This window comes from Salmo salar, chromosome 10 (genome assembly GCF_965601325.2).
Source record: "Salmo salar chromosome 10, fSalSal1, whole genome shotgun sequence".
Classification (NCBI taxonomy): domain Eukaryota; kingdom Metazoa; phylum Chordata; class Actinopteri; order Salmoniformes; family Salmonidae; genus Salmo; species Salmo salar.
The window spans coordinates 108,430,465-108,457,316 of NC_138300.1; the positions used below are offsets into that span (position 1 = coordinate 108,430,465).

General features: G+C 42.9%; 1 protein-coding gene, 1 long non-coding RNA gene and 8 other non-coding genes across 10 annotated transcripts; 9 read left to right on the plus strand and 1 right to left on the minus strand.

The window, feature by feature from the left end:
- The first annotated feature begins 538 nt into the window (after positions 1-538).
- On the plus strand, positions 539-609 carry trnag-gcc (transfer RNA glycine (anticodon GCC)). The gene has a single exon. It is a non-coding gene; the product is annotated as a tRNA-Gly (tRNA).
- A 1,111-nt stretch (positions 610-1,720) lies between these two features.
- trnag-gcc (transfer RNA glycine (anticodon GCC)) lies at positions 1,721-1,791 on the plus strand. Its single transcript has one exon. It is a non-coding gene; the product is annotated as a tRNA-Gly (tRNA).
- A 1,111-nt stretch (positions 1,792-2,902) lies between these two features.
- trnag-gcc (transfer RNA glycine (anticodon GCC)) lies at positions 2,903-2,973 on the plus strand. Its single transcript has one exon. It is a non-coding gene; the product is annotated as a tRNA-Gly (tRNA).
- Positions 2,974-4,084: 1,111 nt separating this feature from the next.
- On the plus strand, positions 4,085-4,155 carry trnag-gcc (transfer RNA glycine (anticodon GCC)). The gene has a single exon. It is a non-coding gene; the product is annotated as a tRNA-Gly (tRNA).
- Positions 4,156-5,266: 1,111 nt separating this feature from the next.
- On the plus strand, positions 5,267-5,337 carry trnag-gcc (transfer RNA glycine (anticodon GCC)). Its single transcript has one exon. It is a non-coding gene; the product is annotated as a tRNA-Gly (tRNA).
- A 1,111-nt stretch (positions 5,338-6,448) lies between these two features.
- Positions 6,449-6,519, plus strand: trnag-gcc (transfer RNA glycine (anticodon GCC)). The gene has a single exon. It is a non-coding gene; the product is annotated as a tRNA-Gly (tRNA).
- Positions 6,520-7,630: 1,111 nt separating this feature from the next.
- On the plus strand, positions 7,631-7,701 carry trnag-gcc (transfer RNA glycine (anticodon GCC)). The gene has a single exon. It is a non-coding gene; the product is annotated as a tRNA-Gly (tRNA).
- Positions 7,702-8,812: 1,111 nt separating this feature from the next.
- trnag-gcc (transfer RNA glycine (anticodon GCC)) lies at positions 8,813-8,883 on the plus strand. Its single transcript has one exon. It is a non-coding gene; the product is annotated as a tRNA-Gly (tRNA).
- A 753-nt stretch (positions 8,884-9,636) lies between these two features.
- Positions 9,637-13,660, plus strand: LOC106561451 (vac14 homolog (S. cerevisiae)). The gene is made up of 4 exons (XM_045688359.2): positions 9,637-10,892; positions 11,008-11,087; positions 11,189-11,339; positions 11,470-13,660. The coding sequence occupies exons 2-4, from the start codon at positions 11,039-11,041 to the stop codon at positions 11,642-11,644; spliced, it is 375 nt and encodes a 124-aa protein (XP_045544315.2). The 5' UTR covers positions 9,637-10,892; positions 11,008-11,038; the 3' UTR covers positions 11,645-13,660.
- Positions 13,661-18,914: 5,254 nt separating this feature from the next.
- Positions 18,915-19,921, minus strand: LOC106561465 (uncharacterized). The gene is made up of 3 exons (XR_001318793.3): positions 19,833-19,921; positions 19,683-19,736; positions 18,915-19,223 (listed from the first exon to the last, which is right to left on the minus strand). It is a non-coding gene; the product is annotated as an uncharacterized LOC106561465 (long non-coding RNA).
- Positions 19,922-26,852: the final 6,931 nt, after the last annotated feature.

Consider the following 26,852-nt stretch of genomic DNA (forward strand, 5'->3'; position numbering starts at 1 on the left):
CTTAGGAAAATTGCAATTGGCTCAGAACAGGGCAGCACGGCTGGCCCTTGGATGTACACAGAGAGCTAATATTAATAATATGCATGTCAATATCTCCTGGCTGAAAGTGGAGGAGAGACTGATTTCATCACTAGTTTTATTTATGAGAGGTATTGACATGTTGAACGCACCGAGCTGTCTGTTTTAAATTACTAGCACACAGCTCGGACACGCATGCATACCCCACAAGACAAGCCACAAGAGGTCTCTTCACAGTCCCTGCAACGGTCACAGTAACTGCGCACACAGGCAGAGAAGCACAAGGGGAGGGGGTAAGATGGAATCTATCAACATTTTTCACTCTCAATTCTAAGAACGAGAGTGGGAGAAGCTACAGCAACGGATTGGAATGAGGAAGAAGAAGTTTGAAGGGAAAAACGGGTACAATGGACTTTGAGAAATTCCTTGTTCCCTGATAATGATTTTCTTCTGTTTCGTTTAGTCACTCCATGGACTCGCGTTGTTTGAGTCCGGGAACCCCCTTTAAAGCTCTGTCTAAGCATTGGTGGTTCAGTGGTAGAATTCTCGCCTGCCACGCGGGAGGCCCGGGTTCGATTCCCGGCCAATGCATGTTCCCTTTTACGGCAGCAGGTAGTGTTTTCAGACCTCGCCTCTGACTCTCACTTGTAAAAGAGTCTTAGGGCTAGAGCGGAAGCCAAATTCCTTTTGGACCTTGTGTACATTTTTACTAGTGACATGCCACTGACTTTGAGTAAAGCCATGTGTATGCGGATGACTCTACACTATGCACGTCAGCTACTACAGCGACTGAAATGACTGCAACACTCAACAAAGAGCTGCAGAGTGGGTGGCAAGGAGTAAGTTAGCCCTAAATATTTATACAACTAAAAGCATTGTATTTGGAACAAAACACTCACTAAACCCTAAACCTCAACTTAATCTTGTAATAAGTCATGTGGAAATTGAGCAAGTTGAGATGATTAAACTGCTTGGAGTAACCCTAGATTGTAAACTGTCATGGTCAAAACATATTGACGCAGTAGTAGCAAAGACGGGGAGAAGTCTGTCTATAATAAAGCGATGCTCTGCCTTCTTAACAACACTATCAACAAGGCAGGTCCTACAGTTTTGTCGCACCTCGACTACTGTTCAGTCGTGTGGTCAGGTGCCACAAAAAAAGGACTTAGGAAAATTGCAATTGGCTCAGAACAGGGCAGCACGGCTGGCCCTTGGATGTACACAGAGAGCTAATATTAATAATATGCATGTCAATATCTCCTGGCTGAAAGTGGAGGAGAGACTGATTTCATCACTAGTTTTATTTATGAGAGGTATTGACATGTTGAACGCACCGAGCTGTCTGTTTTAAATTACTAGCACACAGCTCGGACACGCATGCATACCCCACAAGACAAGCCACAAGAGGTCTCTTCACAGTCCCTGCAACGGTCACAGTAACTGCGCACACAGGCAGAGAAGCACAAGGGGAGGGGGTAAGATGGAATCTATCAACATTTTTCACTCTCAATTCTAAGAACGAGAGTGGGAGAAGCTACAGCAACGGATTGGAATGAGGAAGAAGAAGTTTGAAGGGAAAAACGGGTACAATGGACTTTGAGAAATTCCTTGTTCCCTGATAATGATTTTCTTCTGTTTCGTTTAGTCACTCCATGGACTCGCGTTGTTTGAGTCCGGGAACCCCCTTTAAAGCTCTGTCTAAGCATTGGTGGTTCAGTGGTAGAATTCTCGCCTGCCACGCGGGAGGCCCGGGTTCGATTCCCGGCCAATGCATGTTCCCTTTTACGGCAGCAGGTAGTGTTTTCAGACCTCGCCTCTGACTCTCACTTGTAAAAGAGTCTTAGGGCTAGAGCGGAAGCCAAATTCCTTTTGGACCTTGTGTACATTTTTACTAGTGACATGCCACTGACTTTGAGTAAAGCCATGTGTATGCGGATGACTCTACACTATGCACGTCAGCTACTACAGCGACTGAAATGACTGCAACACTCAACAAAGAGCTGCAGAGTGGGTGGCAAGGAGTAAGTTAGCCCTAAATATTTATACAACTAAAAGCATTGTATTTGGAACAAAACACTCACTAAACCCTAAACCTCAACTTAATCTTGTAATAAGTCATGTGGAAATTGAGCAAGTTGAGATGATTAAACTGCTTGGAGTAACCCTAGATTGTAAACTGTCATGGTCAAAACATATTGACGCAGTAGTAGCAAAGACGGGGAGAAGTCTGTCTATAATAAAGCGATGCTCTGCCTTCTTAACAACACTATCAACAAGGCAGGTCCTACAGTTTTGTCGCACCTCGACTACTGTTCAGTCGTGTGGTCAGGTGCCACAAAAAAAGGACTTAGGAAAATTGCAATTGGCTCAGAACAGGGCAGCACGGCTGGCCCTTGGATGTACACAGAGAGCTAATATTAATAATATGCATGTCAATATCTCCTGGCTGAAAGTGGAGGAGAGACTGATTTCATCACTAGTTTTATTTATGAGAGGTATTGACATGTTGAACGCACCGAGCTGTCTGTTTTAAATTACTAGCACACAGCTCGGACACGCATGCATACCCCACAAGACAAGCCACAAGAGGTCTCTTCACAGTCCCTGCAACGGTCACAGTAACTGCGCACACAGGCAGAGAAGCACAAGGGGAGGGGGTAAGATGGAATCTATCAACATTTTTCACTCTCAATTCTAAGAACGAGAGTGGGAGAAGCTACAGCAACGGATTGGAATGAGGAAGAAGAAGTTTGAAGGGAAAAACGGGTACAATGGACTTTGAGAAATTCCTTGTTCCCTGATAATGATTTTCTTCTGTTTCGTTTAGTCACTCCATGGACTCGCGTTGTTTGAGTCCGGGAACCCCCTTTAAAGCTCTGTCTAAGCATTGGTGGTTCAGTGGTAGAATTCTCGCCTGCCACGCGGGAGGCCCGGGTTCGATTCCCGGCCAATGCATGTTCCCTTTTACGGCAGCAGGTAGTGTTTTCAGACCTCGCCTCTGACTCTCACTTGTAAAAGAGTCTTAGGGCTAGAGCGGAAGCCAAATTCCTTTTGGACCTTGTGTACATTTTTACTAGTGACATGCCACTGACTTTGAGTAAAGCCATGTGTATGCGGATGACTCTACACTATGCACGTCAGCTACTACAGCGACTGAAATGACTGCAACACTCAACAAAGAGCTGCAGAGTGGGTGGCAAGGAGTAAGTTAGCCCTAAATATTTATACAACTAAAAGCATTGTATTTGGAACAAAACACTCACTAAACCCTAAACCTCAACTTAATCTTGTAATAAGTCATGTGGAAATTGAGCAAGTTGAGATGATTAAACTGCTTGGAGTAACCCTAGATTGTAAACTGTCATGGTCAAAACATATTGACGCAGTAGTAGCAAAGACGGGGAGAAGTCTGTCTATAATAAAGCGATGCTCTGCCTTCTTAACAACACTATCAACAAGGCAGGTCCTACAGTTTTGTCGCACCTCGACTACTGTTCAGTCGTGTGGTCAGGTGCCACAAAAAAAGGACTTAGGAAAATTGCAATTGGCTCAGAACAGGGCAGCACGGCTGGCCCTTGGATGTACACAGAGAGCTAATATTAATAATATGCATGTCAATATCTCCTGGCTGAAAGTGGAGGAGAGACTGATTTCATCACTAGTTTTATTTATGAGAGGTATTGACATGTTGAACGCACCGAGCTGTCTGTTTTAAATTACTAGCACACAGCTCGGACACGCATGCATACCCCACAAGACAAGCCACAAGAGGTCTCTTCACAGTCCCTGCAACGGTCACAGTAACTGCGCACACAGGCAGAGAAGCACAAGGGGAGGGGGTAAGATGGAATCTATCAACATTTTTCACTCTCAATTCTAAGAACGAGAGTGGGAGAAGCTACAGCAACGGATTGGAATGAGGAAGAAGAAGTTTGAAGGGAAAAACGGGTACAATGGACTTTGAGAAATTCCTTGTTCCCTGATAATAATTTTCTTCTGTTTCGTTTAGTCACTCCATGGACTCGCGTTGTTTGAGTCCGGGAACCCCCTTTAAAGCTCTGTCTAAGCATTGGTGGTTCAGTGGTAGAATTCTCGCCTGCCACGCGGGAGGCCCGGGTTCGATTCCCGGCCAATGCATGTTCCCTTTTACGGCAGCAGGTAGTGTTTTCAGACCTCGCCTCTGACTCTCACTTGTAAAAGAGTCTTAGGGCTAGAGCGGAAGCCAAATTCCTTTTGGACCTTGTGTACATTTTTACTAGTGACATGCCACTGACTTTGAGTAAAGCCATGTGTATGCGGATGACTCTACACTATGCACGTCAGCTACTACAGCGACTGAAATGACTGCAACACTCAACAAAGAGCTGCAGAGTGGGTGGCAAGGAGTAAGTTAGCCCTAAATATTTATACAACTAAAAGCATTGTATTTGGAACAAAACACTCACTAAACCCTAAACCTCAACTTAATCTTGTAATAAGTCATGTGGAAATTGAGCAAGTTGAGATGATTAAACTGCTTGGAGTAACCCTAGATTGTAAACTGTCATGGTCAAAACATATTGACGCAGTAGTAGCAAAGACGGGGAGAAGTCTGTCTATAATAAAGCGATGCTCTGCCTTCTTAACAACACTATCAACAAGGCAGGTCCTACAGTTTTGTCGCACCTCGACTACTGTTCAGTCGTGTGGTCAGGTGCCACAAAAAAAGGACTTAGGAAAATTGCAATTGGCTCAGAACAGGGCAGCACGGCTGGCCCTTGGATGTACACAGAGAGCTAATATTAATAATATGCATGTCAATATCTCCTGGCTGAAAGTGGAGGAGAGACTGATTTCATCACTAGTTTTATTTATGAGAGGTATTGACATGTTGAACGCACCGAGCTGTCTGTTTTAAATTACTAGCACACAGCTCGGACACGCATGCATACCCCACAAGACAAGCCACAAGAGGTCTCTTCACAGTCCCTGCAACGGTCACAGTAACTGCGCACACAGGCAGAGAAGCACAAGGGGAGGGGGTAAGATGGAATCTATCAACATTTTTCACTCTCAATTCTAAGAACGAGAGTGGGAGAAGCTACAGCAACGGATTGGAATGAGGAAGAAGAAGTTTGAAGGGAAAAACGGGTACAATGGACTTTGAGAAATTCCTTGTTCCCTGATAATGATTTTCTTCTGTTTCGTTTAGTCACTCCATGGACTCGCGTTGTTTGAGTCCGGGAACCCCCTTTAAAGCTCTGTCTAAGCATTGGTGGTTCAGTGGTAGAATTCTCGCCTGCCACGCGGGAGGCCCGGGTTCGATTCCCGGCCAATGCATGTTCCCTTTTACGGCAGCAGGTAGTGTTTTCAGACCTCGCCTCTGACTCTCACTTGTAAAAGAGTCTTAGGGCTAGAGCGGAAGCCAAATTCCTTTTGGACCTTGTGTACATTTTTACTAGTGACATGCCACTGACTTTGAGTAAAGCCATGTGTATGCGGATGACTCTACACTATGCACGTCAGCTACTACAGCGACTGAAATGACTGCAACACTCAACAAAGAGCTGCAGAGTGGGTGGCAAGGAGTAAGTTAGCCCTAAATATTTATACAACTAAAAGCATTGTATTTGGAACAAAACACTCACTAAACCCTAAACCTCAACTTAATCTTGTAATAAGTCATGTGGAAATTGAGCAAGTTGAGATGATTAAACTGCTTGGAGTAACCCTAGATTGTAAACTGTCATGGTCAAAACATATTGACGCAGTAGTAGCAAAGACGGGGAGAAGTCTGTCTATAATAAAGCGATGCTCTGCCTTCTTAACAACACTATCAACAAGGCAGGTCCTACAGTTTTGTCGCACCTCGACTACTGTTCAGTCGTGTGGTCAGGTGCCACAAAAAAAGGACTTAGGAAAATTGCAATTGGCTCAGAACAGGGCAGCACGGCTGGCCCTTGGATGTACACAGAGAGCTAATATTAATAATATGCATGTCAATATCTCCTGGCTGAAAGTGGAGGAGAGACTGATTTCATCACTAGTTTTATTTATGAGAGGTATTGACATGTTGAACGCACCGAGCTGTCTGTTTTAAATTACTAGCACACAGCTCGGACACGCATGCATACCCCACAAGACAAGCCACAAGAGGTCTCTTCACAGTCCCTGCAACGGTCACAGTAACTGCGCACACAGGCAGAGAAGCACAAGGGGAGGGGGTAAGATGGAATCTATCAACATTTTTCACTCTCAATTCTAAGAACGAGAGTGGGAGAAGCTACAGCAACGGATTGGAATGAGGAAGAAGAAGTTTGAAGGGAAAAACGGGTACAATGGACTTTGAGAAATTCCTTGTTCCCTGATAATGATTTTCTTCTGTTTCGTTTAGTCACTCCATGGACTCGCGTTGTTTGAGTCCGGGAACCCCCTTTAAAGCTCTGTCTAAGCATTGGTGGTTCAGTGGTAGAATTCTCGCCTGCCACGCGGGAGGCCCGGGTTCGATTCCCGGCCAATGCATGTTCCCTTTTACGGCAGCAGGTAGTGTTTTCAGACCTCGCCTCTGACTCTCACTTGTAAAAGAGTCTTAGGGCTAGAGCGGAAGCCAAATTCCTTTTGGACCTTGTGTACATTTTTACTAGTGACATGCCACTGACTTTGAGTAAAGCCATGTGTATGCGGATGACTCTACACTATGCACGTCAGCTACTACAGCGACTGAAATGACTGCAACACTCAACAAAGAGCTGCAGAGTGGGTGGCAAGGAGTAAGTTAGCCCTAAATATTTATACAACTAAAAGCATTGTATTTGGAACAAAACACTCACTAAACCCTAAACCTCAACTTAATCTTGTAATAAGTCATGTGGAAATTGAGCAAGTTGAGATGATTAAACTGCTTGGAGTAACCCTAGATTGTAAACTGTCATGGTCAAAACATATTGACGCAGTAGTAGCAAAGACGGGGAGAAGTCTGTCTATAATAAAGCGATGCTCTGCCTTCTTAACAACACTATCAACAAGGCAGGTCCTACAGTTTTGTCGCACCTCGACTACTGTTCAGTCGTGTGGTCAGGTGCCACAAAAAAAGGACTTAGGAAAATTGCAATTGGCTCAGAACAGGGCAGCACGGCTGGCCCTTGGATGTACACAGAGAGCTAATATTAATAATATGCATGTCAATATCTCCTGGCTGAAAGTGGAGGAGAGACTGATTTCATCACTAGTTTTATTTATGAGAGGTATTGACATGTTGAACGCACCGAGCTGTCTGTTTTAAATTACTAGCACACAGCTCGGACACGCATGCATACCCCACAAGACAAGCCACAAGAGGTCTCTTCACAGTCCCTGCAACGGTCACAGTAACTGCGCACACAGGCAGAGAAGCACAAGGGGAGGGGGTAAGATGGAATCTATCAACATTTTTCACTCTCAATTCTAAGAACGAGAGTGGGAGAAGCTACAGCAACGGATTGGAATGAGGAAGAAGAAGTTTGAAGGGAAAAACGGGTACAATGGACTTTGAGAAATTCCTTGTTCCCTGATAATGATTTTCTTCTGTTTCGTTTAGTCACTCCATGGACTCGCGTTGTTTGAGTCCGGGAACCCCCTTTGAAGCTCTGTCTAAGCATTGGTGGTTCAGTGGTAGAATTCTCGCCTGCCACGCGGGAGGCCCGGGTTCGATTCCCGGCCAATGCATGTTCCCTTTTACGGCAGCAGGTAGTGTTTTCAGACCTCGCCTCTGACTCTCACTTGTAAAAGAGTCTTAGGGCTAGAGCGGAAGCCAAATTCCTTTTGGACCTTGTGTACATTTTTACTAGTGACATGCCACTGACTTTGAGTAAAGCCATGTGTATGCGGATGACTCTACACTATGCACGTCAGCTACTACAGCGACTGAAATGACTGCAACACTCAACAAAGAGCTGCAGAGTGGGTGGCAAGGAGTAAGTTAGCCCTAAATATTTATACAACTAAAAGCATTGTATTTGGAACAAAACACTCACTAAACCCTAAACCTCAACTTAATCTTGTAATAAGTCATGTGGAAATTGAGCAAGTTGAGATGATTAAACTGCTTGGAGTAACCCTAGATTGTAAACTGTCATGGTCAAAACATATTGACGCAGTAGTAGCAAAGACGGGGAGAAGTCTGTCTATAATAAAGCGATGCTCTGCCTTCTTAACAACACTATCAACAAGGCAGGTCCTACAGTTTTGTCGCACCTCGACTACTGTTCAGTCGTGTGGTCAGGTGCCACAAAAAAAGGACTTAGGAAAATTGCAATTGGCTCAGAACAGGGCAGCACGGCTGGCCCTTGGATGTACACAGAGAGCTAATATTAATAATATGCATGTCAATATCTCCTGGCTGAAAGTGGAGGAGAGACTGATTTCATCACTAGTTTTATTTATGAGAGGTATTGACATGTTGAACGCACCGAGCTGTCTGTTTTAAATTACTAGCACACAGCTCGGACACGCATGCATACCCCACAAGACAAGCCACAAGAGGTCTCTTCACAGTCCCTGCAACGGTCACAGTAACTGCGCACACAGGCAGAGAAGCACAAGGGGAGGGGGTAAGATGGAATCTATCAACATTTTTCACTCTCAATTCTAAGAACGAGAGTGGGAGAAGCTACAGCAACGGATTGGAATGAGGAAGAAGAAGTTTGAAGGGAAAAACGGGTACAATGGACTTTGAGAAATTCCTTGTTCCCTGATAATAATTTTCTTCTGTTTCGTTTAGTCACTCCATGGACTCGCGTTGTTTGAGTCCGGGAACCCCCTTTAAAGCTCTGTCTAAGCATTGGTGGTTCAGTGGTAGAATTCTCGCCTGCCACGCGGGAGGCCCGGGTTCGATTCCCGGCCAATGCATGTTCCCTTTTACGGCAGCAGGTAGTGTTTTCAGACCTCGCCTCTGACTCTCACTTGTAAAAGAGTCTTAGGGCTAGAGCGGAAGCCAAATTCCTTTTGGACCTTGTGTACATTTTTACTAGTGACATGCCACTGACTTTGAGTAAAGCCATGTGTATGCGGATGACTCTACACTATGCACGTCAGCTACTACAGCGACTGAAATGACTGCAACACTCAACAAAGAGCTGCAGAGTGGGTGGCAAGGAGTAAGTTAGCCCTAAATATTTATACAACTAAAAGCATTGTATTTGGAACAAAACACTCACTAAACCCTAATCCTCAACTTAATCTTGTAATAAGTCATGTGGAAATTGAGCAAGTTGAGATGATTAAACTGCTTGGAGTAACCCTAGATTGTAAACTGTCATGGTCAAAACATATTGACGCAGTAGTAGCCAAGACAGGGAGAAGTCTGTCTATAATAAAGCGATGCTCTGCCTTCTTAACAACACTATCAACAAGGCAGGTCCTACAGTTTTGTCGCACCTCGACTACTGTTCAGTCGTGTGGTCAGGTGCCACAAAAAAAGGACTTAGGAAAATTGCAATTGGCTCAGAACAGGGCAGCACGGCTGGCCCTTGGATGTACACAGAGAGCTAATATTAATAATATGCATGTCAATATCTCCTGGCTGAAAGTGGAGGAGAGACTGATTTCATCACTAGTTTTATTTATGAGAGGTATTGACATGTTGAACGCACCGAGCTGTCTGTTTTAAATTACTAGCACACAGCTCAGACACGCATGCATACCCCACAAGACATGCCACAAGAGGTCTCTTCACAGTCCCCAAGTCCAGAACAGACTATGGGAGGCACACAGTACTACATGGAACTCTATTCCACATCAAGTAACTGACGCAAGCAGTAAAATTAGATTTAATTAAGAAACAGATAAAAAAACACCTTATGGAACAGCGGGGACTGTGAAGCAACACAAACATACAGACACAGGCATACACACACACACACACACACACACGCACATACACACACAATAACATACGCACTATACATACACATGGATTTAATACTGTAGATATGTGGTCGTGGTGGAGTAGGGGCCTGAGGGCACACAGTGTGTTGTGAATTCTGTGAATGAATTGTAATGTTTTTAAAACTCCCTTAATTTTGCTGGACCCCAGGAAGAGCAGCTTCTGCTTTGGCAGCAGCTAATGGGGATCCATAATAAATACAAATACAAAATACATCCCCGTCAATGAGAATGGGGGTGTGCTCGGCCCTCCTTTTCCTGTAGTCCACGATAATCTCCTTTGTCTTGATCACGTTGAGGGAGAGGTTCTTATCCTGGGACCACACTGCCGGGTCTCTGACCTCTTCCCTATAGGCCGTCTCATCGTTGTTGGTGATCAGGACAACCACTGTTGTGTCGTCGGCAAACTTAATAATGGTGTTGGAGTCGTGCTTGGCCATGCAGTTATGGGTGAACAGGGAGTAGAGGATGGGACTGAGCACGAACCCATGAGGGGCCGCAGTGTTGAGGATCAGCATGGCAGATGTGTTATTACCTACCCTTACCACCTGGGGAGGCCCATCAGGAAGTCCAGGATCAAGTTGCAGAGGGAGGTGTTTAGTGCCAGGGTCCTTAGCTTAGGGATGAGCTTTGAGGGCACTATGGTGTTGAAATCAGAGCTGTAATATCTGAGGGGATGATTCTGTATGGCTGGCCACCTGGATCTGGGTCATTTTCAATTCAGGAAGTTCCCAAATAAAACAAATTAAGAATTGGGAAAAAGTGACAGAGGACTTGAATTTCAATGAACTTATTGAATGGATTGAGTTGTACTGTGTGTCTGGTGCCCTTGTGTGTGTCTGGCGCCCCCTGCAGAAGAGCAATGCCTTGTTCTGCTGCCTGTACCGCTCCTGGTGTCACAACCCTGTGGCCACCGTGTCCCACTGCTTCCTGACAAAGAACTATCGCCATGCCTACGACCTCATCCAGAAGTTGTATCCTTTCTGCTTGTCTTTGATATACATTTTGCATATCAGCATTATTGCACCTCATAGTGTATGTCTATTGGTGTGTATGTTGTACTATATTTCCTTTATGTTAGCCATGAAGTGGTGACTTGGAGGTGACTGTGGAATTCCTCATGGAAGTGGACAAGCTCGTTCAGTTGATCAAGAGCTCCATCTTTACCTGTGAGTCTCACAGCACCAATATTAGACCTGAACACACACACTGAACCGCATCACACAGCACTACACACACACCTGTCTCTCATCTTTCTGTGTTTGTCTAGATTTACATCTTCAGCTGCTGGATGTGGAGAACAATCCGTACCTGATCAAGGCACTGTACGGCCTGCTGATGCTGCTTCTTCAGAGCCAGGCCTTCCAGCTTCTCTCTCACTCCCTGTGCTGTATGCCTAACCCAGAGCTCATGAGGACAGTGTGAGTAGTACTAATGATTGTGTTAATGTGGTGTGCCTACACTGTGCAGCATTCCATTCCCATGGCCACTGCCACTACAATATTATTCCCTATACAGTTATTTATTTCATCCCCATGTTTTTGGTTTCAGGGATGAGTTGAAGTACATTGAGTCTAAGTCTCTTAGCATCAAGCTTCTGGCATACGCTTACATGGATTACAATGACCTGTTGCACCACTTTGACCGGGTGCAGAGCAAACACCTGGAGGTGCACCACCAGCGCTCAAGCCGTGCCAATCACCCAGACAGGAAGTTGGTGCTGTGACACGGTGGGACAGACTTTGACCCCTGAGGCAGGGCACTGCGTCAAGCCTTCACCCACAGATGGAGACCCCAACATACCATCCAACTGCTAACTTAAAGGAGCACCTTTGTGCTTATATCGTTTTTAGCCTTGAAAATACTGTAGGCATGAAGAACATTGAGTGGATTTTCTTTTTTAAACAATCGTTTTTTTAAAGGGATACTTTGGGATTTTGACAATGAGGCCCTTTATCTACTTCCCCAGAGTCAGATTAACTCATGGATACCATTTAAGAATTGTAAGCATGCTAGCAGATAACTATAGACTTTCAGTCATTGCGCTAATGCTAGTTAGCATTGGCTCGCGAAACTACCGCTAACTTCCTTCATACTGGACACAAACATAAAAATTGTATCCAGGAGTTCATCTGACTCTGGGGAAGTAGATAAAGGCCTCATCTCCAAAATCCAGAAGCATCCCTTTAAGTGCTTTTTTGTTGAGTTGCATACATAAACTCTCATGCAGACACTGCCCATACCTTCCTGTTTAACCCTGCTGGGACATTAGTTTAGGCCCACCCAACCCTAGTTGTGAGAAGTGAGAGGACCTTATTGTGACTGGAGGACAATCGAAACTTGAATTCAGGGCAGAGGAAACCACTTGCATCGTTTGTCGTAAAAAACACTTTTTCTTCTTACTATTTAAAAGGCTTGTTACTTGGCAAGCTCATATTCCACAATGGTCCCAAAAGCCCTGTACGATGGAGACAGCACAATTATGCTCCTCAGACTAGTTTTATGCTCTTTCTGTTGCTCAAAGCTTAACTGGACACTCCCTCACCTGAATTCAAGTCATACTTCTTGAACAGTGTTAAAACCTCTCTTTTGCCCTCCAATCCAACCATCCATCCTTCCTTCCCCTCTCTCACATTCTAATTTCATACTCCTCTCTTCAGCCAGTCTCTTCCCCTCACTGACAGCCTTTTTCTCTTTCAAACGCTTGTTACCTTCCTCTTCTTATTGCTAACATCTGCTTCCTGGGCAACCCTTCTGCAGACAGATGTCTTATCAAGTGAAACTTAAAAAAAGTGGACTGTGTAATAATTTTACTTTCCATTAGCTCGTATACTCTATGCATCAGTTTCTAAACAGCAGGTGGCGTCAGTCATACTTTTATGGATAGTGATTGATCTGTGTGGCAGGTGTTATGTAGATTCCCAATAAATCATTTACACAACTAAACTTTTAGCCCATTTAAGATACAAGGAATTAGAAGCAAGTTTTATTCAGATCGCCATTAGCTTTCGCCAAAGCAATTCTACCTGGAGTCCACAAAACAAAACACTGAAACAGTTACATTCAAAATACCACTATCCTCACTATGTAGCTAGCTGACAATGTTCTCATACAGTAGCTAGCAGCCAGAGCAGTAACAAGTGAGGCAGGACCAAACAGGTGGGGGCTCATGTTAGACAAGAATGATGACATGGTATGTCAGTTCCTATGAATATGCAGGGTTTGTTTACAGCTGATGTGCTTCAGTGATGCCGCCCAGACCTATTGCAACAAGCAAAGGAAGAGCTCCAACTCGTTCGTCTTTGAAGTTAACATGTCTCCTGTGAGACGCCCCAATAAAAGAGCATTTCTTTGATCTGGAGTTCTTTTGAACACACCCTCTATGCAATGTCAACAACTGTGCTGTGCAACATCTTATCACAAATGTCATACACTTGACAAATCAAATTACCACACCTGCCTCCCACAGCTACAACTCATTGAGTGACAAAATCATACATGGTTGAATAGACAATATCCTCATTTGTAATGGTGCCAAAAGGTTTCTAGTAGCTGATATGGACCATAGAGCAAGGCACCGCATGACAACCTTTGACATCCATTGTATTTAACAAATCTGAATTCCAGTTGATAATTGCAGTGTTAGCTTAAGCCCTGTGGAGTTACTTCTTGTCCTCATTATAAAGATGTAATCCCAGAAATGTTAAGGATGTTTGAACAAAAATAAAATGGTATTTCCTCACACCTAGTGCATTCCTCACACCTAGTGCAGCTTAGGCCATTCTTTCAAGGTCCAATGCAGCAGTTTACCTCTATATAAAATAATTCCGGTACCACTGAAGTACCTTCATACTGTTATTTTCAATTGATATGGTCATTAATGGGTTTTGCAAAGCTTCTTAGCAAAGAGCAATTTCTCAAGCAAGAACTTTGCTAGGACTTATTGGAGGGATCTGTAACCTGAAAACTATCCGTTACTGACAGAGGTTTGAAAGTAATTGGTCCAACTTCCAAAACTAAATCCCACCAAAACAGGCTGAAATTTCAGGCATTCTTTTCAAAACTGCATTATTCCAACCACAGTGTGGAAATGTATATAAAACACAGAAAAACCTTGTTGATTGCACTGGGCCTTTAACATGCAGTTTCCCCCAACACTGCTTTGGCTGAACAAATCTGAAAGATTTAATTAAATTAAAGTGCATTTACTACTAAAGAATAAAGCAAGTAATGAGACCCCTGCAGATGCATTTAAACCAACTAAAGAAAGATTTCTCTAACTTGGGTTGAGTGTAACGCATATTGGATACTCTTGACACGCAAAGCCCCTAAAGCTTTAAGAGCCATGATTAGACCAAGTTTCTTACTAATCAGAGCCAATAGCCCACATAGTTAGACAAAGGACCTCCAGTGAAATATTGGTTTATTAGTAATCAAAGTGCTGTAGAGAATTGAAGTCCATGGTCAGGAGATCATCGAGCCTGTCAGATACAAAGTATAGTTAATATAGTACACAATAAGATACAGCATAAATTGGAATACCTTTAGACCATAAGAAACTGTCTCCGAGTAAGAGTGCCGATCTAGAATGAGGTCCCCATTGTCCATTCATTTTAATCTAAAACCGATCCCAGATCACCACTCTTACTCTGCTATATGAATGTGCCCAGAATTACATGTGAATAGACCATAGAGGTAGAAAGAAGGCTCTAGATTGATACAACCAGTCATAGCATGACATTGCCATTGAGGGCTTCCACCAATTTAAAGTAGTCAACTGGGTTGGTGATTCCTATAGGTTGGGAGTGATTAGCAAATGATCAGAGCATTCTTTAAAATTGGGTTGCTCATGAATTGTAACTGTCTTTAAGCTGCATCACCACAATCTAGTGACCACAATAAATGACAAGATTTGGCTCAGCACTCCAGCACTGCATGCTGTGCATACCTTATTAGCATTACATTTATTTTGTTTATTTTAAAACAATATGAAAATTCACTACTTTAAAATGGAGATGGCCACAATGGTACCATCACAGACACTGTAATGGCACAGAAACAAATATTAGTCCTCTTTCCATCTATGGAATACACAGACAAATTAACTTAATCTTGAAACTGCATGGAAAGAAACAGATTAAATAAAATGGTGATGTCAATAAGCCCATCATACCTGCACTTAATTCATCCTGAATTCAGGTCTTCCTGGAACGACATCACCACAGGAGCCTCCACTCCAGGAGGTAGTTTCTCTGAGGAAGTATTTGTTGCATAAATCCTCTGGGACCTGCACCTTCATCTGATTCAGGAGTGGGTTGGACAGGACTAGGCTCTTCACCACTCTCAGCCTCCATGTTGCTTGAGTCACTGATAATCTGGGCAAACTGGTTGGCTGCATTTGGGTTTAATCCACTGTGAAAAGGTGCAAACATGTTGACTTCCAAAGCAGGTTTGTGGCCCAAGTGCTGTGAAAAGGTGGCTGGAGGTTGGACAGCAGAGTTTCTACTTGGGTCATCTATACTTTGTGTAGAGGAATGTTGGCTGGGGTAAGGTTTTGCTTTAATGAAAGCTTTGGGAGGATTGTTTTGTTCAATATAACTAACTGGTGGAAGGGTTTTCCTGAGTAGTAGTAGCTACTAGGCACTTCTCCATTCTGGCCATAGCCAATATTGGATGGCACAGGGTAGTCTGTTTTGGCAGTTACTGGCCTTGGGGCACCTGTGCTATAAGGGGAACCATAGCCAGGGTTATAACTATGGGGCACAGGTCTGCTGCTTTTGGGGAATCATGTTTAGTAACTTGCTGACCTGGAGAGGGTTTCTTACCAGCCTGGCCTCCTCCTGAATTGGTGGTGGAAGGTTGGGTCTGCCCTGGGTAATAGGTTTGATAGAGGTTAGAAGCATAGGGGACAGGGTCAGCATCAATGATTGGTATGGGACGTGTGGTTTGGGCTGTCTAAAATAACTGATGGATTGTTGTTGCTGACCCAAGTAGTAGCCACTAGAAGCTCCTTTATGCTGGTCAGATGTTACTGGCCTTTGATAATTATACTGACCATACATGTAAGGGCCAGCATAGCTGTGCAGATGGTCATGCAGCAGAGGTTCTACTTGGGTCAGCTGTACTTTGTGCCGAGGAATGTTGGCTGGGGTAAGTTTTTGCTTCAATGATACGTTAGGGAGGCCTGGTTTGTCCAGTCTGTACTTTGTCAAAATAACTGGTAGAGGGTCGTTCCTGACCAGAGTAGGAGCTACTAGGAGCTACATTTTGGTCATAGCCAACATTGGAGGGCACAAGGTCTCGATGATAGTCTGTTTTGTCAGGATTGACTGGCCTTCGGAGGTTATATTGGCTACCCACACTATAAGGAACACCACAGCTGGGGATATAATGTGGGGGTGAAGGTCTGCTGCCTTGAGGGCTTTCAAAGCTGGAGGAAACAAGTTCACCATCTCTGGCCGTCAACAGAAACAGGTTCAGTCATTGGCGCAGAAGAGGGTTTCTTACCAGCTTGGCCCATTCCCAAATTGGGGTTGAAGGGTTGTTTCTGACCTGGGTAATAGGTCAGAAACCTGGGTAATAGTTTCCATGCCGAGTAAGAAACAAATTAGGCACAAGGTCAGTTACAATTACTTTTGTATGCATTTTTTGTGCAGGCTGTTTTTGAGTACCTACCTTCTGTCCATAGCCAACATTGTTGGGCACAGTGTCAGGTTTGACTGGCGTTGGGAGGTTATATGCATTTTGGCCACCTACGCTATGAGGGGAGCCATAGACGGGGATATAAGTATGGGGCACAGGTCTGCTGTATTTGCGGTTTGGGGAACCATGTTCACTACCTTGCTGACCTAGAGAGGGATTCTTACCAACCTGGCCACCTCCTCCTGAATTGGTGGTGGACAGTTGCATCTGCCATGGGTAAAATGTTCTATAGTGGGTAGGATAGGGGACAGGGTCGACATCAGATATGGATATGGGAAGCATAGGTTGGCAAGTCGGTCCATGACTAAAATAGTTGGTGGAGGGTTGATGCTGACCCGAGTAGTAGCCACTAGAAGCTCCTTTATGTTGGTCAGGTGTTACTGGCCTTGGATAATTATACTGATCTTACATACTGTAAGGGCCAGTAGAGCTGGCAGAAGATCAGGCAGCAGAGGTTCTACTTGGGTCAGCTGTACCTTGTGCCGTGGCAAGGTTTTGCTTCAATGACATGTTTGGGAGGCCTGGTTTGTCCAGTCTGTACTTTGTCAAGATAACTGGTAGAGGGTTGTTCCTGACCAGAGTAGTAGTTACTAGGAGCTACATTTTGGCCATAGCCAACATTGGCGTACACAGGGCCTCAATGATAGTCTGTTTTGTCAGGATTGACTGGCCTTTGGCAGTTATATTGGCTACCAACACTATAAGGAGCATCGTAGGTGGGGGTATAACTTTGCGGTGCAGGTTTGCTGTCTGAACCTCCTGTGATGGAATGATCGAGTGCAGAAACAGGGCCAGAAATTGGTACAGGAGAGAGTTTCTTACCATCCTGGTCTCTTCCTGAATGGGAAGTGGAGGGTCTTTTCTGCCGGGGGGTTTGAATGTTTATTGGCTATCCATACTGTAAGGAGAGCCATAGCTGGGGGTATAACTCTGGGGGGGCAGGTCTTATTTGGGGGCTTGGTGGACCAAGTTCACTACCTTTCTGGACTGAAGGTTTCTTACCAGCCCAGCCTATTCCTGAATTTGAGATGGAAGGTTTAGTCTGAACTAGAAAATGGTTTCCATAGTGGGTAGGATCAGAGGTATTGGGCACAGGGTCAACAGTAGGTTTTGGAGGCATAGTTTGTTCAGTCAGTCTTTTGCCAAAATAACCAGGGAGAGGTTTCCTGACCTGGGTAGTAGTAACCACTAGGAGCTCCTCCATTTTGGCCATAGCCAACATTGGTGGGCACAGGGTCAGGTTTGATTGGAGTTGGGGGTTTATATTGACCTACACTATAAGGAGGGCCATAGCTGGGGGTATATTTCTGGAGTGCAGGTCTACGGTTTTGAGAGCTTTCCATTCTGGAGGAATCAGGTTTACTTCTTGTCTGGACAGGAGAGGGTTTCTTATCAGCCTGTCCTCCTCCAGTCTGGGGTGTCCCAAATTGGGTGGTAGTGGGGTTCTTCAGATATTGGTAATGTCCACTGGGAACATTTCCAGGCTGAGGGGTACTTGAGCCAACCGGTGCAGGACCAGCTGCAGTGATTGGTTTGGGAGAAATGGGCCTTTGCCAAAGTTAGAGGTGGGCGGCTTTACCTCACCTGGGTTATAACCACTGGGAACCTTAACATCCTGAGTGGGACCATACCACATTGGAACAGGGTAAACTGAAGAAGTTGGGTTTGGATAATACATGGGGAAAGTTGTGGTATGCGAGTAATAGCCACTGGGATTTGTCTCATACTGGGGGGGACCAGTGGCTAAGGGAATAGGGCTGTCTTTCCAGTTTGGGTTTTGGTCAAATCAGTTAGCGCCGTCTTATCTGGGATAAAAACCCAACGGCCCTTTACACCTTGGATCTTTCCAATGGGGCTATGGGAAACTTCTCTCTGGGTGTCAGAGCCATTGGGGGCAAACTGATCTTGGTTTGGGTCTGGGCCACCCTGAGCAGGACCAGCACAAGGGGCGCCTTTCTGATTAGAGCCAGGACTACTGGTAGAGGTTGTCGGTGGACTTGAGGCGTTGGAAGGGTATAGCTAGGCGGAAATCTACTGGAGCACTTTTTGACCGGAGGTCAGCAGGAAAAGTACATACTAGGAGATCCATAATCCATCTTTAAATAGCCCACCCAATCTACCTACCTCATTCCAATATTGTTTTTATTTACTTCGCTGCTCTTTTGCACACATCACTACTTACACACCATCATCTGCTCATCTATCACCCCAGTGTTAATCTCCTAAATTGTAATTACTTTGCTACTATGGCCTATTTATTGCCATACCTCATGCCATTTCTACACACTGTATATAGACTCTTTTTTTCCTGTTGTGTTGACTGTACGCTTGTTTATTCCATGTAACTCTGTCTTGTTGTGTCTGTCGCACTGCTTTGCTTTATCTTGGCCAGGTCGCAGTTGTAAATGAGAACTTGTTCTCAACTAGCCTACCTGGTTAAATATAAAAAATTATAATATATATATATATATTTTTTTTTTAAGTGCTACTCCAGGCTGAGGAACTGTGGACCTGGCCATGCTGGCTGGGGTAACGTGCAGCTCTGTAGTATTGGGTATCCTCAGTGAGACGCTGGCCACTCTCAGCATTGCCATAACTGCAGCCTGAAATAAATGAACACTTTTAGTATAACATACTAGGAGATTCAAATAAATGCAGATTTTCAAAGATTATGTGCAATCTCCTAGTGGTTAAAAAGGCTCATCCTGGGATGACATTTTTCTAAAGAAGCCATTCCACCACTTGTTACATTAATCAGCTGAGGAATGAAGCTAGGAAAATGTAATCCCTCAAATTCAAAGACTGTAGTCTAGATGCAGGGATTGAAAGTCCATGAGATCGAAATAATAATCTAAGTTAACCATGTTAACGCTTTACATAATATCATTGTAAACAAATTGTTTACAAACAGCATAAATTCTATTTTGGGTTCAATGGGGGGTAACAGTTGTACTAAACATTTAAGCGTATATTCTTCAAGAATAATCATTATTTTCATGGATGTGACAATCCCAGATTGTAGCTTTTTGTAGCTTTTTATTGACAATTGGACATACCCATACCTCTTGGAAAACATGCAGTTTACTGCCACACTTAACAGGCAAAACAGAACCATGCTGCAAAAGAGGACAGAAATCACTTCAAAATAATTACTAGGCTATCAAATTGAAATTTAGAAGTGAAGAAAAAAACTAAAATAGAAACATAGTTACCTTAAAAGGTAGACAGGCACAGCCATCTTGAATGAGCTGCAGCACACAAGCTATGCTGGTGTTTTGTTATCTGCTTCCAAAAATGTGTGTTTAACACCACAGATTATTGTGCTGACAGAAACATTTGGTTGGTGTCATGGGAAGTATATTTGTCAACTTCTCAAGCAGCTAAACCTGGTGGTAATCACAACCAGAAAAGTGGAATTTACTCAGGTGCAACCATTTGAGATAATCCTTCAATGATTGGAGGAGGAAACTAGGGCAGAGAAGTCTCTGGAGCAGTATGTTCAGATGTTTCCAGAGTAGAAAATATTATTAAGATGCAATTACAGTTGTGAATTTTTGACGAGACACGAAAAAAGTAATGTCTTGTATGGTTCTACAAACTACATAGGCTATGTTTACATAGGCAGCCCAATTGTGATTTAATCCAGTAATTGGTCTTTTGACCAATCACATCAGAGTTATTTCACAGCAGATCTGATTGGTCAAAATACCAAATAGTGAGAAAAAAATCAGAATTGGGCTGCATGTGTAAACACAGTCATAGTGTTTTCCTATCCATTGCTTCACATTATGCGTTGATCTTAGGCTGCACAGAGGCAGCCCAATTCTGATTTCTGAAAAATATCTGATTTGAAAAAATATCAATTAGTGGAGGGAAAAATCTTAATTATCTGCCTGTGTAAACGCAGGCCGACAAACACACAAACTGTGTTTAACATGCCAAACAGATTTTAGAGCAATTAAAAGTTTTGCATGTGAGAACTCATTTTACATTTTAGCAGACGCTCATATCAAGAGTGACTTACAGTAGTGAATGCATACATTTCATACTTTTATTTTTTTTGCATACTGGTCCCCCATGGGAATCAAACCCACAACCCTGGCGTTGCAAACACCATGCTCTACCAACTGAGCCACACAGGTCTTACAGGAATGCGCTCACCGGCCAAGCACACGCACTGTCATGGATGAAAGGTCCGATCCCACTTCTGACACCAATGTAATGAAACGTAAGGGAGCAGGTCTCGAACCCTCGACCTTCTAGCCCGAAGTCCAGCGCGCTATCGACTATGCCGCAAAAGCATGCTCAACTCAAAATTGTTTACTCATGGTTGTCCAGTTAAGTGAATGTCTGGGTACTTTAATTGGCTTATAGGTGATGGGGTTAAATTGGGGTCATGATAGGCACTAAATGTTTGATGTATTATAATAATTCATTATGCTTATGTTGTATTAATAGAAGGGGAGGGGCTATGGGACCCCTCCTCCTCTACATTTATAGGGTCCTAGACTACAGATTAACAATATATCTATATTCATTGTAAGGCTTTAGAATTGTTCCACAGTCTTTTCTAAGACTCTGCCTCTTATAAAGAAATGGTCTGAGAATAATGTGTGAATTCTTGCATGGGGTCTGTGAGAAAGCACTTCAAAGATAAACATAGAGCCCTGCAGGGGAGTAGGAGAGATAAGAGGCTAGTCAGACATACCTCTATAAATCAACTTGGGGGAGTGGACATTTACTGCTGAGGCCTTAGAAAACACTGGAACTATTGTATCTCTTGCAAGTTTGTATAGCTGTGTATGCATGGGCTTGGTCTGAGGAGTAGCAGGTAATGACGTATGCAGTGACATCACAGGGGGTTGACTACAAGCATGATAAAAGCAACTTGGACTTTTCCTATGGGGCAGAACTCATGAGAGACATCAGTTGTATGTGTGATGTTTGATCTTTGACTTCTGTCTACAGCTGTATTTTGATTAAAATTGTTATGATTTATAAGTGCACATTTTGAGTGTTCCTTATTTGTTAAGTAAATAAACCGGAGCACAGAAAAACGGAACCAACATAGGTAAGGCAATTTATACTGTATGGTCCATTTCCGATAAAGTAAGCCATCTAATCATCAGAGTACAGGTGCTCTGGAGTCTTGAACCCTGCTGAATTCATTAATTAAACTTTATTTGACCATAGCTTTGGTGGTGAAGTTTATAATGAAAACCCGCATTTAAAATCTGCTTGTGGGAGGAGATACAATATGATCCAGTAAGTGATTTTAAACTGTATGCAGTTGTTCATGCATTTAATAGAACATATACCAGTAATTTATACATTTTGTGTCATCCTATTTGACATTCATGTCTGTTTATTATTCAAACCAAATACTCTCAACTCCTTACCTGCCTTACCCCAGAAGATATAACACTGTATGTCAATGTTACTGAAACATTTCCATTTCATGGATATTAGTTTTAGGAGATTTGGCAGTTCCAATAATACAAGAAAAATCTTTATTCATTCAGATGCTCTTGTGCTTTGATCAAATGTGGTCAGAGTGAAGAACGCTTTTCATGTGAACGCTGATGTTTTCCTCCGGGATATTGATGATATGGAATTAAAAATGGATTGTGTGTGGTGAGGAGCTTTGATATGCAGTGTGCAGATGCTCTCTTTCCCACTGTACGCTGTATAAGCAGAGCCCGAAGGCCCACTGCTTTGGCAGAACAGAACACATTCAGTATTTCTAGTTCCCCTCCTCTCTGGTTGGATCCTTACTGTATTGTACAGAACTCTAAACAGTCCATGGTTTTAGTTGGTTCACTGCCAGTTTATACTTTATGCCATACATTTGATTTGATAACTCGAAAAATGTCCCATGGACATACAGTACATGTGTATGATCATTCTCTGACCCTCACTTACACAGATAGACAGGGATTGCAGTTTTTGTTCTGTACTTTACCCTAAACTAAATGGGAATGAAATGCTCACCTTTGACTTTGTAACACTTTGTTTCTCACATTACCCCCTACAGCTATTACACACAGAACACATTGCTGACTAAAGACAGTTTCTGTACAAGTAAAATGAAAAAATAATAACGTCTCTTGCTAAAGCCTGGCTTTCCCAACCAGTTCTGAGAAGTTAATCAACAAATCACAAGTAAAGTATTTGTCCCACTTGACTGGCTCATATAGCTAAACCAATTTATTTTCTCATAGATTGTTTTCTGAATCAATACACTGTAATCTAAAAAGTTATGAAACATCAAATTACAGCAAACAGCTGCTGTTTGATTCAGGATATTCCCCTACAACAGTACCTCCAGAAATATCATGAAATATCAAGTCCTTATGGTTAGTACACTGAACAAAAATATAAACGCACTATGCAACAATTTCAAAAATGTTACTGAGTTTACAGTTCATATAAGGAAATCAGTCGATTGAAATAAATTAATTAGCCCCTAATCTATTGATTTCACTTGACTGGGAATACAGATATGCATCTGTTGGTCAGAGATACCTTTTTTTTTTAAAAGGTAGGGGCGTGGATCAGAAAACCAGTATGTATCTGGTGTGATCAACACCTGCCTCAGGCAGCGCGACACATCTCCTTCACATAGAATTGATCAGGCTGTTGATTGTGGCCTGTGGAATGTTGTCCCACTCCTCTTCAATGGCTGTGCAAAGTTGCTGGATATTTGCGGGAACTGGAACACGCTGTCGTACACGTCGATACAGAGTATCACAAACATGGTCAATGGATGACATGTCTGGTGAGTATGCAGGCCATGGAAGAACTGCGACATGGAGCCTTGCATTATCATGCTGAAACATGAGGTGATGGCGGCAGATGAATGGCACAACATTGGCCTCAGGATCTCATCACGGTATCTCTGTGCATTCAAATTGCCATCGATAAAATGCAATTGTGTTTGTTGTCCGTAGCTTATGCCTGCCCATACATAACCCCACCGCCACCATGGGGCACCGTTCACAATGGTGGGCTTTTATTGTCCCAGCACAAGGTGCACCTGTGTAATGATCATGCTGTTTAATCAGCTTCTTGATATGCCACATCTGTCAGGTGAATGGATTATCTTGGCAAAGGAGAAATGCTCACTAACAGGGATGTGAACAAATTTGTGCACAACATTTGAGAGAAATAAACTTCTTGTGCATATTGGACATTTCTGGAATCTTTTATTTCAGCTCATGAAACATGGGACCAACACTTTACATGTTGCGTTTATATGTTTTCTGTGTATATACAGTCATTCACTACTCTTAGACATACAGTATGTCTTGTCCTTGGTCTCAAGTATAAACTGCTGACCTCCAGTCATGTGGAAGTCTATAGAACTAGGAATAGAACATCAGACTCCACATGTATCACTTAGCATAAGCAGTGTTTCCGCTATATGCATTAAGCAGCAGCGCACTGCCTCTGCTAAATTGTGGCCACCACTGCAAAAAGATATATATATATTTGGGGATGGTAAAATGTTTTCAGTGTAAACTTAAATGATTAAAACCAGATATAAAGTATATAGTAAAGATAATGGAGCAATATATTTTAAAATAAGATCATCTTTGTGAATTAACAATTACCAAAATAAAAACTTGACAGTCAGGGAGAATCTAAAATGTAAAAGAAATGTCATTGAATGGGGCCATGTTTGAGTCACTTAGGTAGCATAAGAACATGGCGTAAGCCATGGAAAAAATGTGTATAATTGCAGGAAATTTGTTTAGAACAGCAAATTCTTTCTCAGCCCCATGGCAAAATGTGTAGAATTGCAGTAAATTACACTGAACAAAAATATAAACGCAACATATAAAGTGTTGGTCCAATGTTTCATGAGCTGAAATAAAAGATCTCAGAAATGTTCCATGCGAACAAAAAGCTTTACATCCCTGTTAGTCAGTATTTCTCCTTTGCCAAGATAATCCATCCACCTGACTGGTGTGGCATATCAAGAAGCTGATTAAACAACATGATCATTACACGGGTGCACCTTGTGCTGGGGACAATAAAAGGCCACTCTAAAATGTGCAGCTTTGTCACACAACACAATGCCACAGATGTCTTAAGTTGAAACTGCAATGTTTCTCTCTGCATAAGAATTGTGACACTCTGGTCTATTGTTCGTTGTAATCTCATAAGTCTGATATTGTTTTGAGATGCCTAAATAAATCAAATACTCAATGTTACAACACACTGACATCTGCTCAGTGCTCATGTAGTTCACTTTCTCCAAACCTTCATCAACTTCTTGTTGCACTTGGTCGTGGTCTTACTGAGGTGTACTGATGTATTTGAGAGTAATGATGACAGATCTCTTCAGGATGTTTTTCTATCTTTGCCCTCCCAGAAGGGGAGAGGAAAATGGGCTCTTTAACGAGGCTGTGTCACTACCCCAGCAGGAGCAGCTCAGTGTGACCCCGGTCTAATAACGATTGAGTTGGCGACAAGACAATAAACCACAGATGCAGTCCAGTCTGTCCACAGTACCTTCATCACATCTCATCTCATCACTTTCCACTTCACTGTGGACAAAACAAGGGGGCATTTGCTTGGCTGACGTTCTGTCTAAAATGGATCCCTTTCGTGCAGCTCGGTGGAAATTAAGGATTTTGTAGGCTTTTCTGACATCCAGTAAAAATATTTCCTTTTGTTCTCCCCCACTGTGAAATCGTGGAGGGGACTGTTGATCAGTGTCCGTCTGTTATGACGTTAGTATGTTAGTACGTTTGTTCGTATGTTCGTCACATGCGATATCTCAGACAGAACTGGGTGAATGATGCATCTGTTTGGCCAGATGTTGGCGCTATAACAAAAGATTGAAAATGCAAACTTTGCAAGGTCACGCCCCTCATTTTCCTCCATTTTGTGAAAGAACACTTAAAATGCTACTTTTCTTTCACCGAATGACCGATCTGCACGAAACTTGATATGTGGCATCTATGGACAAAGGTCTCTCAACGCAATATTTTCCACACTAGTACCTAAAACAACATGGCCGTTATTGACCAATAAACATTCACGTTTGCATGGTCTGGCACATAAATGCATATAAATCCGTCAATGATATTCGTATTGTAACAAAATTTGGTACACATATTGCAAACACTGGCAAGACTCAACATATGCAAGAACATTCATATCGACCTCACGGTGGAGCTATAACAGGCACATGTTTATCTCTTGGTCTGTTTGACTCAGAGTGATGACATTTGGCACACATGCTCAGGGATATGAGTCTAGCTAACCCACGTGATATATCAGATACCAATGGACCGATTTTGATGAAACTTGGGTGAATTATGTTTTTAGCCATAGAGCTCCGTAATTTACAAAATGTCCCAAGGCCCATAGGGGTACTGCATCATTCGTGGGGGACGACATGTTTGCTGTTGCCTTGTTTTATTTTCAGGTGGCTCTGGCTGTGAAGCGGTACCCCTTTGACTTATGGCTCGGCGCACTATAGGCGATGGTGGTTGTTCTCATCAGCTGCACAGTGTGTAACAGAGAACTGCAGGATAATTTGCATCATTTCTTCTTCATTACATTGCACTATAGAAATAATCCTTAATGGCGAACCACAGGACTTCTAAGAAAACATACTCAACTAAGATTTAAATAATCTCTGTGTGTGTGTGGTGTGTGTGTGTGTGTGTGTGTGTGTGTGTGTGTGTGCGTGTGTGTGTGTGTGTGTGTGTGGCACTTGCCAGATTATGAACCCGAGTTGACAGCACTTCATAACAGCAAGCTGTTGCCTACTGACTGTCTGTAGCGTTCACTGCCTACATTGAATACAATTTTTGTTGTGTTGTTAAACAAAAGCCTATTTAATGAACATCATTCATTTACAAAAATGAGGATAGCAGCTACAGTATGTACCTGTACCATGCTGTGCTGGGTTATCAGTGTGCCAATTAACCTTTCCTCCTATTGCTTATGTGATATTCAGAAACTCTCACCCAAGGTGAACTATGTCTCAGTTGGTAAACCCTTTGAACAACACACCATCTACTGTGAGGACTTATTCGATTAAACTACTGTCTATGTGTAGGATCTATATTCATTAGCCCAAATTTGAATCTCTTTGTAAAATGCCTGGGGCTGGTTAGAGTCTTACAGACAGAATATATCAAGATTTGATTTAAAAAAGGACTATTTTGACTTTTAGAATTTAATGTTATTAACAGAATACAAAGAGAAAATAA

Excerpts from the sequence above, each read along its gene's own strand:
- LOC106561451 (XM_045688359.2), top strand. The coding sequence starts at position 11,039 with ATGGAAGTGGACAAGCTCGTTCAGTTGATCAAGAGCTCCATCTTTACC. Across the intron at positions 11,088-11,188 it reads CAAGAGCTCCATCTTTACCT|ATTTACATCTTCAGCTGCTG; the intron begins GTGAGTCTCACA and ends GTGTTTGTCTAG. Across the intron at positions 11,340-11,469 it reads CCAGAGCTCATGAGGACAGT|GGATGAGTTGAAGTACATTG; the intron begins GTGAGTAGTACT and ends TTTTGGTTTCAG.